Source organism: Xiphias gladius, chromosome 2 (assembly GCF_016859285.1).
Source record: "Xiphias gladius isolate SHS-SW01 ecotype Sanya breed wild chromosome 2, ASM1685928v1, whole genome shotgun sequence".
NCBI classification, from domain to species: domain Eukaryota; kingdom Metazoa; phylum Chordata; class Actinopteri; order Istiophoriformes; family Xiphiidae; genus Xiphias; species Xiphias gladius.
Genome location: NC_053401.1, coordinates 8,029,168 through 8,042,395, shown reverse-complemented (window position 1 = coordinate 8,042,395; position 13,228 = coordinate 8,029,168). Strand labels below are relative to the sequence as shown.

General features: G+C 41.0%; 1 protein-coding gene across 4 annotated transcripts in view; it reads left to right on the top strand.

Annotated features, from left to right (window-relative positions):
- The window catches only part of snd1 (staphylococcal nuclease and tudor domain containing 1), a 169,264-nt gene that overhangs the window by 26,369 nt on the left and 129,667 nt on the right, over positions 1-13,228 (top strand). For all 4 annotated transcript variants that reach the window (XM_040144266.1, XM_040144260.1, XM_040144252.1 and 1 more), the window contains 3 exons: positions 2,490-2,591; positions 10,283-10,383; positions 12,201-12,311. In XM_040144266.1, coding sequence (XP_040000200.1) covers positions 2,490-2,591; positions 10,283-10,383; positions 12,201-12,311 — 314 coding nt within the window. The remainder of the gene's footprint in view (positions 1-2,489; positions 2,592-10,282; positions 10,384-12,200; positions 12,312-13,228) is intronic.

Here is a 13,228-nt window from a genome sequence, read left to right as displayed (position 1 = left end):
ATTGGCATCATTGATTTGTGGCCATGCTAAAGCTCTTGGTGGCTGCCCTTTAAAAATCACTGCTGGTATTTTGATTTTAAACATATTCTCTCCCTCACATTTTAGTTTTTTACCATCATAAGGACAAGAATATTATAAGCTAAGACAAGGTTAAAGTTGTCCAGTGGGTCACATCGGACTAAGACATTGGCTTAGTCTGGAGAATGTGATCATTGGTGTGTTCTTCCTGACTGCCTATATTTTAGTTTTAACATTTCCTCTCATTGTTTCATTTTCTTGTTTCCTGACACCTTCACCTCTCTGTCTTCCCCTCAGACTAGCTCGATTCCCCGTAGCCCTTCTCAAAGAGGAGCAATACTACCTTTTGTCCTCCTTGTCTGCTTCTCCAGTCCTTGTGCCTAATTGGCATAGAGTGCTGACATTTACACTCTTCACCCTCACTGACATAGCTCCCTTTCCACCGTAAAACAGCTTATTAGTTAGAAATGATTTCTTGTTTTTTTTCCATTCACACCTCCACTTAGGTTAATTCTTTACTGTTCCCTGTTGAAGTTATCCTGTTGATTATACCTCTTTCTATCAGAATTTAATGACCCTGAAGATGCAGTTCTGCCATAAACAGGCTGCATGTAAAATCCTCCCAGGATCCAAAGACACCATCATCAAGTGCCTGAGAATTATCTTAATGTATGACATAAAGAAAACACGCTCTAAAAGATGGATTTCACTCAAGCAATGTCAGCTTGTAAAAGTTATCCTCATCCCCAGCAGTGGACGGCTCAGCCCACAGCTCAGGCACAAAATGGAGGATTCCTAGCTGGCAGTGCTCCTAAAAGGCCACATCATCCCACCGCAACTGACTGATAGGGATAAAAGACCCTGACAGTAAGCCCTGGCTGACACAAAATGGAGGACATCGGCTCTTGGCTGAGCGTTGCGGGATTTCCACTGGCCATGTGTGAGATTAACTCACCTCCGAGGTTCCATGCTGTGCTGACTGCGCTAGTGAAAGTGGAGAGGGATGAGAGCAAGGGAGTAAGAAAAGAAAGATAGAAAGCTATTAAACTCAAAGGTTATTACATTCCTGCAAAGGATAAGGGAACTCTGTTGGCTGGTAGATTTGACAGTTTTCAGTGCTCCCACAACCAGGGCCTATACAGTGGGTCTTCTTTGCATTAATGTTATCTTATTCCAACTATAAACTGTATTTTGGAAGGAAAAATTACTGTCACTGAAACATTGCTTGGTGTAGGATTCGACACCAGTGGAGTTTTGTCCTTCAAGATTTGTCTTATAGACGTTAATGGAGCCATAAGCAAATGCTTTAACATACAAACACATGTTCACACATCCTTTGCTCCCCATGTGTCTTCTCTCCATATCCGTCTGCCCAGCTGTGTACCACACCTGGCAGCTCTGAACAACTGGAGAGGCATTAAAAATGAATGAAAACCATTGAAAAGGGAGAGGAAAACCAAGAGAAGCGGAAATGAGGGATTAATCCAACCCTGTTTGTTCATTTGGAAGAGTGTTACTTCTTTTTGTTTGACAGATAATGATGCCGTTCATAGAAGAGTGTGGGAGGGGCAGGGGTGGCGAGCACACTGTGGTTGTCATTCATAGCTTTATTCCTCCTGTTAGTCCCTGTCATTTATTCTCCCACTGTGTCGTTGTCATTTGCTGTAAAACGGCACCTGTCTGTGTCTGTGTGTCTGTCTGTCTCCTCACACCGGGAGCAATACAAAACCCCAGCCTCCTTTTGAAAATGCACATACGGTTGTATTTGTGGCCTGCTCCTGTCAGAGAGTTGGTGAGCGTATTGAGGGAAGTTTCTCTCTGAAACTTAGTGAATGTATGTGTGGCATGTGGCTACATCTGTGTATATATGTATGCACACACATGGTGTCGGCTCGCTTTATGTATCCGTTTAACACAAAGTGTCTTTGCCTTGGCTGTTTGCATCTGTGTGTCCTTGGTAACTGTAATTTGACTTTTGTTTTGTTTTATCTATTTATTTATTTATTTATTTTTTTTTGGGGGGGGGGGTGTGTATCAGACAGTATTGGCAGCAATAGAGGTGTTTGTGTTTGAGGAAGGTGCATGTGTGACTGTGCGTGCCTGAAATGCTGCCGTTCACACTACAATATTTCAAAGTGAGTTCAGAGTCCAGATCCTCCCTGTTGCAGGACCGAAGTAGAGCGGAAAGAGGGAACAAACAACCTGACTGTGTGTGAATCTGTGTGTCTGTGTCTCTGTCCGTAGGCGTGAGGTGGAGGAGTGGTTTTTGTGTGTGCGCGTGTTTTTTAGAGGTCTGCATCTGCAGCGGATGTGTTAAAGCCATGCAGCTTCGAAAGTGCAGTGTGAATAACTTTCTCCTTCCCCGTCTTTCTTTCTCTTTCCATTTCATGTTGTCCCTCCCCACATCCTCTTCATGCTCCCTCTCCCCAATGTCTCTTCCAACCTCCCTCCATCTCTCCATCTTTATTCAGGAAAAGAACAAGGATAAAGACAAACGTTTCCGTCCGCTCTATGACATCCCCTACATGTTTGAGGCCCGTGAGTTCCTGAGGAAGAAGCTCATTGGTAAAAAGGTAAGAACCGGTGACAGACTTCGAAAGCTCCCAATCACTCTTTTGCACTCTGTGTTTGTTTATTTCATTTATTTATAGTATGTGAATGAACTTGATTGCCTCTAATCAGCTTTTAATGGAATAAACAATAGCTCTAAACAACAATTCCTCCAGTGGCTTTACATGCGCTCCAATACCCTTTTTCCCCCTCACCAGTAGCCAAACAAACATTTCTGAAGCCCTAAGCTAGATATCTGTTTCTCTCCCTCTCTCGGTGTGAATACCAAGTACTCTCGGTGGATGCCCTGGGGCTTGGTATTGGCCCGGACGCACCCTTTAAACAAGCATTGTTGATTTCCCCCTCTTGTGTCTATTGATCTACTAGGTCTGTACACCTAGGGGACCGCTATGATTTACACACATCTGACCCAGCAGAAACCATTACTGAGCTAGAGAGCACTTGAGATACACAGCACTGCTTGAATATCTGCCTTTTTGTGTTAAATTTGAATAGAGGAGCCATGAATAGAGAGAAACAGAGAAACACTCTTGAACTGAGTTAAATTAGGTGTAGTGTTTTTTAACCAGCTGTGTCCAGTTTCAAATATATCAAACTTTGCCTTACATATCAAGTTTTCAGCACACGCAGTAGATTGTTTTTACACCCTTCAGTAAATCAGTAAAATGACGTCTACATTGTTGTCACTGTCTGTTCAATGGCACAAGGAGAGAGGGCAGCTGTTGCTCACAGGCACGCCCAGAGCTGTTGTCAACTACCTGAGTTGAATAATGGTTTATGTTTTTCCAAATATTTAATTGTAACACTTGTCAGATGCAGAGGGGCTGTATTATAATGGGAGCCGTACTATAAAAGATTGGCATCTTTTCATGTAGATTTGCAAAATCTACATGAAAATGCAACTGAAAGTACATTTATGCACACTCATACTGACAAAATGACTTCCATAGTCAGAAGTTATTTCATAGATTTAATGCTTTGCAGCTGACTCCCAAGTATCAGATTTTGAAGCTTAGACCTCCACAAATCAATTCTCTGTGTGCTTTTTAAAATCAAAGCCTGTGTTTTCTGTTGGGCTGAGAATGTACCAAGCAAATGTGCAGATTTCAAGGCTCCACACCACAGCACCCAGATAATAGATGGAACAAACATTCCCGTGTCACACGCTTTTATAAGTATACTTTGTTGAAAAAAAAACATTTGCAGTATAGCCTGGTAAACACAAAACATGCACCCAATCAAAGCCAAAAGCCACGAGAGTTCCTTTTGGCATTCTGTATAGGAGTGAGATTCATACCCCTGTCCCAGCCTCTCATCAAAGTCATTTTAATCATCCTCATTAATGTTTTCTTAATGACAGAAAATTCAGCCGTAAGCTGGCTTTTGACGAGTGAAGCAAGAATAATGATTCTGCTGTTTATTTGTGGTGTTTGTGTTTGGGAATAATGCGTGTGTGTGTGATGGGTATAGGGAGACTGCAGCTTTGTCAAGGTTTAAAAATACTGTATCAAATATGCCATTAGCATGATGATAAAATGTGTGTGTTGCTCTGGTTTGTAACACCAAGCCTCATATGGGACCATATGAGTGTAAAGTATTATGTTGGGCTTGTTTATAGAATTGCATGTTGGCATTAAAACACAATGGCTTGTGTTTGTGTGTATGGTGTGGGCACATGCATCTAGATTAAGTCATAATACATATATGTCCACTTAGAGCCTGAAACATACAAGTATTCCCACATGCAAACCCATACCAGTCTACTGTGGTTAGTAGCTGTTTACTCGTGCTAGCACCAAAGGTATTCAACCCAAAGAAAGGGAAGAATAATAATGGAATAAAATAATTCAATACATAATAATCATACATGTATTACGAGGTGCACCTATCTACTCCATGCTTTAAATGCCTTTACATGTTTTATGTTATGATTGTGCTCAACACACACACACACACACACACACGCGCACAACATCTGACATCACTCAGATCCATCTGTGTTGTTTTTATACCGAATTTGATTTCACAGTATTGCTTCCTTAGACCAGGGTTTTACAAAAGTCATCTCAGCTAAAATGTTCCTGTGCCTTTCTAAGCCTCAGGCAAATTGCTGTTTGTAGTGGTTTATCGGAGAGGAAAGTATGCATGATTGTCTATGTGTCAAAAGGAGTTAATGTCTTAAGTGTGACAAGAGTATGCATTTTTCACCGGAGTGCGTCAGTGGCTGGGTGATCCAATCAAATGTGGACAGCTCTAAATGCAGGTGGGAGTGAACTCCATGACGTGTTGAGAGATTTGATCATTGAGGCTACATTTGGAGGTGGTGGTCATCTGGGATCTCTTTGCTCACATGTATTGTAGTGTGAATGCAAATGCAACCCTGGCCACCTAATAAGTGTTGTAACATGTGAACAGTACAACAAACAATACACAGCCCACACCCGTAGCAAATTACCGCTTAATCTCTCTCGCTCCAGTGTTGACCAGTGACTTTCATTTTTATCTCTACTTGGCATTTCCTTTAAATCTGCTTAGATCTGGCCTCATACTTCCCTTCTCCATCGTTAAGCTGAATGTATACATATATAAGCTATACGCCACTGTATTCCTCTACATTTGATTAGTATTGAAGTTGGGTCTCCCAAGTGTGTGCTTGTAGGCTCTTTGAAGTGAGTTAGGTTTAAGTGGAGAGCTCTTGCCCATTTGCCAACAGTAAAGCCTCCTATCTCTGCAAAATCAATAACGGAAGAGCTCTGGAACATTGCTTCCTCCTATTTCCCTTTATTGTTAAGTCACAAGGCTAAAGCTCTGAATTAAACCCTCTGTCACCATGTATCATCATTTTTTTCCAATAATTTCAGAGCCCTATTTAAAAAACTGCAGGTTTTTTTTAAGGTACAAGCATCAGCCCTCAGCTGCTTTGGCAACAAGAATTTAGTTTGGATGAAATGATCACAAGCTCGCTATGGGTTAATGTTTATTTGCGAACACAGTACTAACCCTCAAGGCTTTAATGTTCATCTATGCTACCTTGGCCTACTTGAGTTGTCAAGTTGGATTCAGGTAGATACACAAGTATACAGATACATGTTGCACTCCAACAAGGAGAGGAGTTTAGTCGACCCACTTACTGTCATCCTGTCTCCGAACACTAAGCTCTATGGAGACAGATTTGGAGCAGGAAGCATTAGTAGAAGACTCTAAGACCACTACTTTCCCTGAAATTTTGCTCCAGAGAACTCCACTTTTATCTTTTCTATTTTTTTTTTTTTTGCCTCTTTTTCTTCTCCGACACAAACTGAGACAAAGATTTTACTTCAGCAGTGGGGTAATTGGGGCTTGACCTGGTGGATTTCAAAGGAAATACTCTGTCTGATCTGGGTCTTCCTGAAGGAAAAAGGGGAAGAGAACTTGAGTCACTTACAAAAGTGTGACTTCAGATTTATTGTTGGATCAAAAAAAGGTATATCTTTGCATCAACTAGCTCAAACTGGACTTGACCAAAGCTAATCGTCCCGTCCAGTGGCAAGGTTGAGTTATCGGATTGACCCGCAGGTATTCCCCTTGACAACATTCCCTTTCAAAGCTCAGAGACTGCCCGAGAGTGCAATATATTGCATGAATTGGGGAAACAAGCAGACTTTTCCCTGACTAAACCCTCTAGAACGTGACTAAGCATTAACTACCAGTCTCAGTGTGCTGAGCTAAAGCTCAAAGCCTTAATGCTACTGCTCCGCGTTAGGAGAATAAACCTACATTAAATGCTTTTTTTCTATTAAACCCCCTATTCCTCATATCTATAAGGAGAGCATGATGTTTTTGATCTTTTATGAAGCATATCTAATATCCATATTCAAAAGACTGCCTTTTTTTCTTCTTTTGGCGAAGCGTGCAGTACCTGGTCTTGTCTTTGAAAGAGCACTTTACAGCTTCAGGTGGTGATGAAATCTTGTCCTGTTCACAGCATCAACTCTAACAACCGTATATCCTTGATCAGTTTCATGATGACATTATTCTTGAATTCATTTTAATTTTTTTCCAGGCATTTCCAGTCAGAGCTACATGAGACATAAGAAATTAAACAATGATTATCACATGGAGTAATAGCTATGTTATATGTTTTTGTTTTGACATAAATTTACATCGAGAGGACATGTTTCACTATCTTTGAATAACTCATTCTACCTTCTGTTAAAAAGTTTCTTTGCAACTATCCCTTTAAGGTGGGCTCAATATGGACTGAGGCATTTTCCTTTTTCTCCTTTCTGTCACTCTACGTCTGTCTGTCTGTTTCCTTCTCTCTCTCATATATATATATCCCCACCCCCATTGAAACAGCAGAGCTTGCATGGTGACATAATCCAAAAAGCTTGATTTGGCTAACTTTATAAGTAGTGCTTCTTGTGCGCCTGGGTCTCAGCCTCAGCAGAAAAAAAGTCCAATGGAAATGTTGCATTAAGCCACTTATCAGGGTTGAGCACATTCGGATAATCCTGCGTGCTCAAAGTGGCTCCTGTTATGCAGCTGTTTGTGTAGTACTGTTAGCACCAGAGTTTTCCCCTCTTATTGGTGTGCTTGTGTGTGTGTGTGCATGCACTGAGAATGCCGTGTGTGCAAAGGGGTATTTGATGTGGTGTATATTTGTGAGAGTAAGACTTGATTTGAACGAAAGCTGGAGGTGTGTGCATTCAAGCAGATGCAAAGTGTGTAGACCTAAGCGTCACCAACTCCCGTGGTTGAAAATCCAGATGGGGCTCCCTCATCTTCCTCGTTTACTCCCCTTTCTTCCTCCCGACTTTGTGCTGTCCCAGCCTGAGGTTTTTTCCTTCCAGCACAGCTCACTTCATTAAATGATAGCCAGCTGCGATTACAGCCTGCTAAAACACAGTAACAACTTAAGCACCCTTCTTACAAACATGCTTGTTGCCTCACACATGAACACTCTTCTCTTACCACACCTTCTTACCTTGGTTTCCCGCTTTTACTCATTTTCTTATCATTCCTTCTTTCTTGTCTCTCTTTGCCTCCTCAAGGCTTAAAGATATCCAAAGGTCTTTTTTTTTTTTTTTTTTTTTTTTTGCTTAAACCCAAATTTAGCTTAATTGGCTAATATCCATGGTACATTGTGAGGCTTCTGCAACACCTGGGCTTATGCCCACCTGTCTAATGTCCCTTTTTCACTGGCTCAGTATAGCATTCTTAGCCTGTGCCAGCTGAACTGTGATCATATACAGTTCCACTCAGAACTCTTTCAATACCGTATCGACATTGAATATAGCAAAAAAAGAAATCTCCTGTGGGAGCTGGGTTAGAGGAAAAATGTGCAGGTGACAGGTGCTTATTTCATTTTGAGCAGACCTAATACCTCCTACAGTTTATTAAGACAAGCAGCCTTTCATGTCTGGAAAACCACTCATGCTGAGCCCATGCTGGGCTATGATTACTGTTGCTCACGATACAGGGCGGGTATCCTTACCATGTCATACTTCAGCATAACTTGTTTGTGAAAGCCTTGTCAATTAAGAACACCTAAAACGAAATTAATTTTAGAAAGCAGTTGGTTCAGCTTGCTTTACTTAAATAACTTATCAGTTGTAACTTTTGCATGCATACACCTTGATACACATACTTACACAACTTTTTTTTGGTTCCAGGTAAGGTATATAAACAAAGAAACGCTCACATACATACGAGCATTTGGCAGAGCAAACCAAATCTCCCAATGCCGCTTGTCACATCAGCATAACAAAAACATTTTCTGTTACTTATGTCCTGCTGTCCTTGTCCTTATCACTCCCTGTCTTTCTAATCCATCCACTGCTTCTTCCCCTCCATCTCACTCTCCTCTGGGGGGTTCTTATAGATACAGTGGCTTTGCTTTATCAGGAGATTTGGTAGATGGCCCGTGGAGAATGGGCTTGGAACTCCTCTAATCTAACATCGCTTGGTCCAAGTATATAATCTGTCATCAACTTACTTAATGGGGAACAACTGGTGTTCTGGTTTCACAGCTTTATAGTTTCGAACATTATATTTTGCTTTCTGTGTTTAAGTCTCCTCCTCAGATCTTCTCTTTTTGTGTGTTGGCTTTCTCTTTTTCTCATTTCATCTCATCTCATTTTGCCCTCTCTAACTAAATTGTGCTTTTCCTGTTTGTCATTGCTTTGTTTCGTCCTTATCTTTCAATTACACGTGCCTGGTCACACACAGCCATAAAACACAAATGTAACCAAGAACAATACAAAATGTTTTTTTCCTAATTTAAATGGCTTCACTTTTCAATAAGGCTGAATAGACATGAAACTCTGTCATGTTTGTCAGATTAAATAATTTCCTTCATGACAATGAGAATGGGTTATTTGCATGGTTACAAAATTAATGAAATTGAGGGTGTTTTTAAAAGTGGGGACAGTGCACAATGTTCTGCGGCTGAGAGAATCACAAACCAATTCTTTTGCTGACAATATGATGGTTAGTCAGGTTATGGGTACTATTAATATAGATAATGCTGCAATGGGATCTTGATTTTTGAACTGGTGTTACAGCCTGGATGAAATTGTTGTCTCAGCTGGGATGTAAAGGTTGAATAAAATTTGTGAAGTTGGTGTGTAGATTTTTCTGCCACGTCTTCATAGTGCAAGGGAAATGCGCACAGATATAACTTTAATTTTAGATTTTTATTTTCCCTTTTGTCCGATCTGTTTCCTCTATGAGATAATATCCCAGCACAAAAAACTTCATCGGTAGAGTAATAAACTGACTCAACTGAAATTCCGTTATTTAGTGACATTAGTAACCTACCCACACCTTTCATTTTTGTGCTATACAGCTGTTTAAAAAAAAATGCTCTTTTGTATTTAGCAGAGCATCCAACTGTGCTTTTGGAAAACCATAATCCATCTCCTGCTATCATTTTATTTTTCACCTGCTCTTAAAACATAAACAGCACTTCCTGCTGAACAATTCACTACAGTACATCCATTCTGCATTGACAGAAGCTCTTCTCTTCCCCTGCTCGTGTAACCATGTCGCCATCTCGTCCATCTAATGACACGTCGATGTCTTTCCATGTCCTGGTTGGCGTCTCTTTCTTGTCCCTGTGATAGGCCTGTCTGTGTCGTCTCTATTTGACTTGTGTCTATGCCCTGATGCTGTGATTCAGAGCCAGTTTCCCACATTATTTTTTCCATCACACTTGGCATGGTTGACATGTAGCTCTTAAACTGCCGATTGTGTGTACCAGTCTGGCTGCATCCCTGCTCTTAGAACTATCTGCCTGTGTCTGGCTCTCAACGTAGGCTTTCCCCATTGCATGCCTGTGGATACGTGCAGGCACATGTGAGTGACAAAATTGTATCTTCAGGGTGGGTTGATCGTACTGCGTCCCTGGGGATCTGTGTTGAGAACACACAGTGTAGGGTTATTTGGGTTCTATCACTGTTCCATGTGTGTGTCTGTGTGTGTTATTGTCCCAAGCACCCACAGTGCGTTAATACTCCTCCTCTGGGGAGATCTACAGTGCAGCCTGACTTGATTCACACTGACTGGGTGACCTTGAGAACTGGGACAAACACACAGACCCAAACACAAGTCAGAACACTCCCTAATTATTACCGTAACTGGTGTTGCCTGTAGTTTGTCTCTGTACTCTTGCCTTGTTTTTTGACCTTCTCGTGCTTATGTGCCCCTTTAGGTCAATGTGACAGTGGACTACATCAGAGCAGCTACCGGTCCAGGAGAAAGTACCCCTGCCTTCGCAGAGCGCACCTGTGCTACTGTCACAATTGGCGGCATGTAAGTAATAAACCCTGAAAGGTCCACTTTCTTTTGTCTGTCCTATTCAGGTTTATTCTCCTGTTGTTGACACAATTGAACAGTTAAGACTAGCTTGCTACATGAATGGAACATGCCTTTTATTCCTGTATTTGCAATACACATTATCTTAAGATTCCAGCAGGATTTTGTTACAAATAAGCAGCCCTTACTGACAGATTATACTGTATGTAATTTATTTTCTTTTATCATTTTTAATCATTTGTATTTTAACATTTCATTTTATTACACTAGCTGTCGCCCAGTGTAAAATTTTCAAAGTTAAGTTCATCTAGTGTATGATGACACAGAATAATCATTTGTAAATGCTTAGAACTTGTAATCTTCCCATGAATCACAAAGTAACCTGAAAGTGCTTTGTTGTACTTCAATTTTCATGAGAGGGTTCGCCCTAGTGCAAGCAATTATTTTATATCTACAGACACTGCTTTGAAAGAATGAGGTTTATTCATTTGAAACATGTATTATAAACAGATGTAAACGTTATTAAACTATTCTGAGGTTCAAATTTAATCAGTACAGGATAGAGGCGCTTTAATGTCACATGACATGAAATGAACCTTCAGATGGTGTTTCTCAAAAGACAGTTGAAAGCTACACTTATCATCTGGTCTGTACCAGTCAAGGCACAAAGCACAGACACATGCACACATGGAAACATAGATCCCTCTTCATCATCATCAAACTAGCAGTCTTGTATATAATAGTACATGCATGCCCAGAGGTCAGGACCTGGCCTCATGACCAGCCAACTGCAACCCAGCATCAGCCAACAGCACCAGCCGCTCTTTTCCACAGATAGGAGTTGACGAAAACCTCGACAGAACAACCAAAGCCCTGTCCCTAACCCTAACCAATACAGAAGTGGGCATTGTTTCATCATAATTGGGTTGGGGAAAAAAATAAAATAAATAAATACAAGCAGCCCCCCCACCAACGTTGAGGTCAGGGGGTGGGGCAGTCAGAGGGGTAGATGTATTTGACCTTGTATGACCTTGTCTTATGTCATATTGTATTATTCCCAGTTTCCCTCCTTGTGGTAGGATACTTGGTGCTTAGCTTAGTTGCATGTTTTGAAAAAATGGCCGTGCTTGAGAATTTGTGGGCACTTACTTAAGCTATAAAACCATGCTACACTAAAAGCGGTATGGAGGTGATCAGGTGAAGGGGCTTTGAGTAGACAGGAAGTCTTAATACTAAATTTGTCTAAATTTAAAGAAAAAAAATGTAAGGATATAATAAAAAATAATTTCTTGTCTACTGGCTCCTTGTGTTTTTTCTTATCTTGCCCTCAGTTTTCATCCAATTAACAACTATTAATGTAGATGTAGAAAAAGGTCATAAAATATTTTATTGGTGACAACAAGAGCTGTTATATTGTGTTTGTTCGTGTAACGTGTCTGTAACATGGAGACACAGATGTACACAAATTACACAAGCTCATTTCTGAAGAGTTCCTTCCTGTCCCTTCATTTTTTTCTCCTACACTTCAGCTAGAACACTGATGTCCAAGGGCTAGCCACAAAGTGCTGCATTAACTACTCCCCTCGTTCTGCCCCTCATCCTCTCTTCTGTACATCAGCAACACAGCGAGGAAGTTGTCAAGTGTGCATAGTCAACATTTAAGTGACCTTTGTTCCTTAGCAAAGCCACCTTTGGCATTTGTCATGTCCTTATTTTCTTTTTGTTGACCTAGCTCGCTTAGAATTCTGAATGAGGCCAAGAGATTACTGTTTTTATTAAAGTAATCTCTCTGTCTCGCTCCCCGCTTTCTCCAGTAACATAGCAGAGGCTCTGGTCAGTAAGGGCCTTGCCACGGTCATCAGATACAGACAGGATGATGACCAACGCTCCTCCCACTACGACGAGCTGCTTGCCGCAGAGGCACGGTAAGGAACACACACACACATATATATACACACACTCTTTTACACAAAACACTTTCACACTCACCCCTTCCATCTCCCATTTACATGAACCTACACAACTTCACACTTAGCATAATGGGTCTCTCAAGCACATGTTCATTCTCATAAAGGCACACGTTTGTTTGCTTCAAATAAAAGCACATGCATGTGCAGACACCACCCTAAGCTCTCTCACCAAACCTTTTTTTATACAGACACTCTCTTCCAACCACAAATTGTACATGACCTTGGAAATTTTTCCTCTTGAGAAGTGGTAGCGAATTGAATGACCTTGAGATTTTTTCTATTTTTTGAGATTGCTTTTACGTTTGCTGTTAAATCCAACTTGACATGGGCAAAGCAAGTCACTTCTTTTGTTAGACTTCATTTTAACTGTGCTTCCATCATAATTCACAGCCTCTCATAGCTGTTGTTGCATTTTCCCATTTTCCCCAGGAAAAGGAGTCATTGCTGTTGCGTGTTCACATTTTCACTCATACATGTAGTGCCCCCCCCCCTTTTTTTTATTTATTTATTTTTTTTATTTTTTAAAACATGCGTGTCTGGATACACACACACCCTCCCAAATGCTGGATGCTAAATCAGAGGCTCTCTTTACACAGGACCTATGGATATAATTATATGGAGGTGCAGTGGAGAGATTTAGTACAGGCTTTATTACTCTGCTATAGATTAAGATCTGCTGGCTATAGGTAGAACAGAAGCAGCCACAGCCTGTTTTTTATAAGACTAACTCTTTTTCTCCCCTTTCTCTTGTTCATTGTCACTGCCGACCCACCCTCTCTTTCTGCTCTCTCTCTCTCCTCTTGCTTTCTTTCTTCCTCTGCACATTTTCTCCTTATATCTCCACCATAGCTGTTGTCACTTTTGTCCTTTTC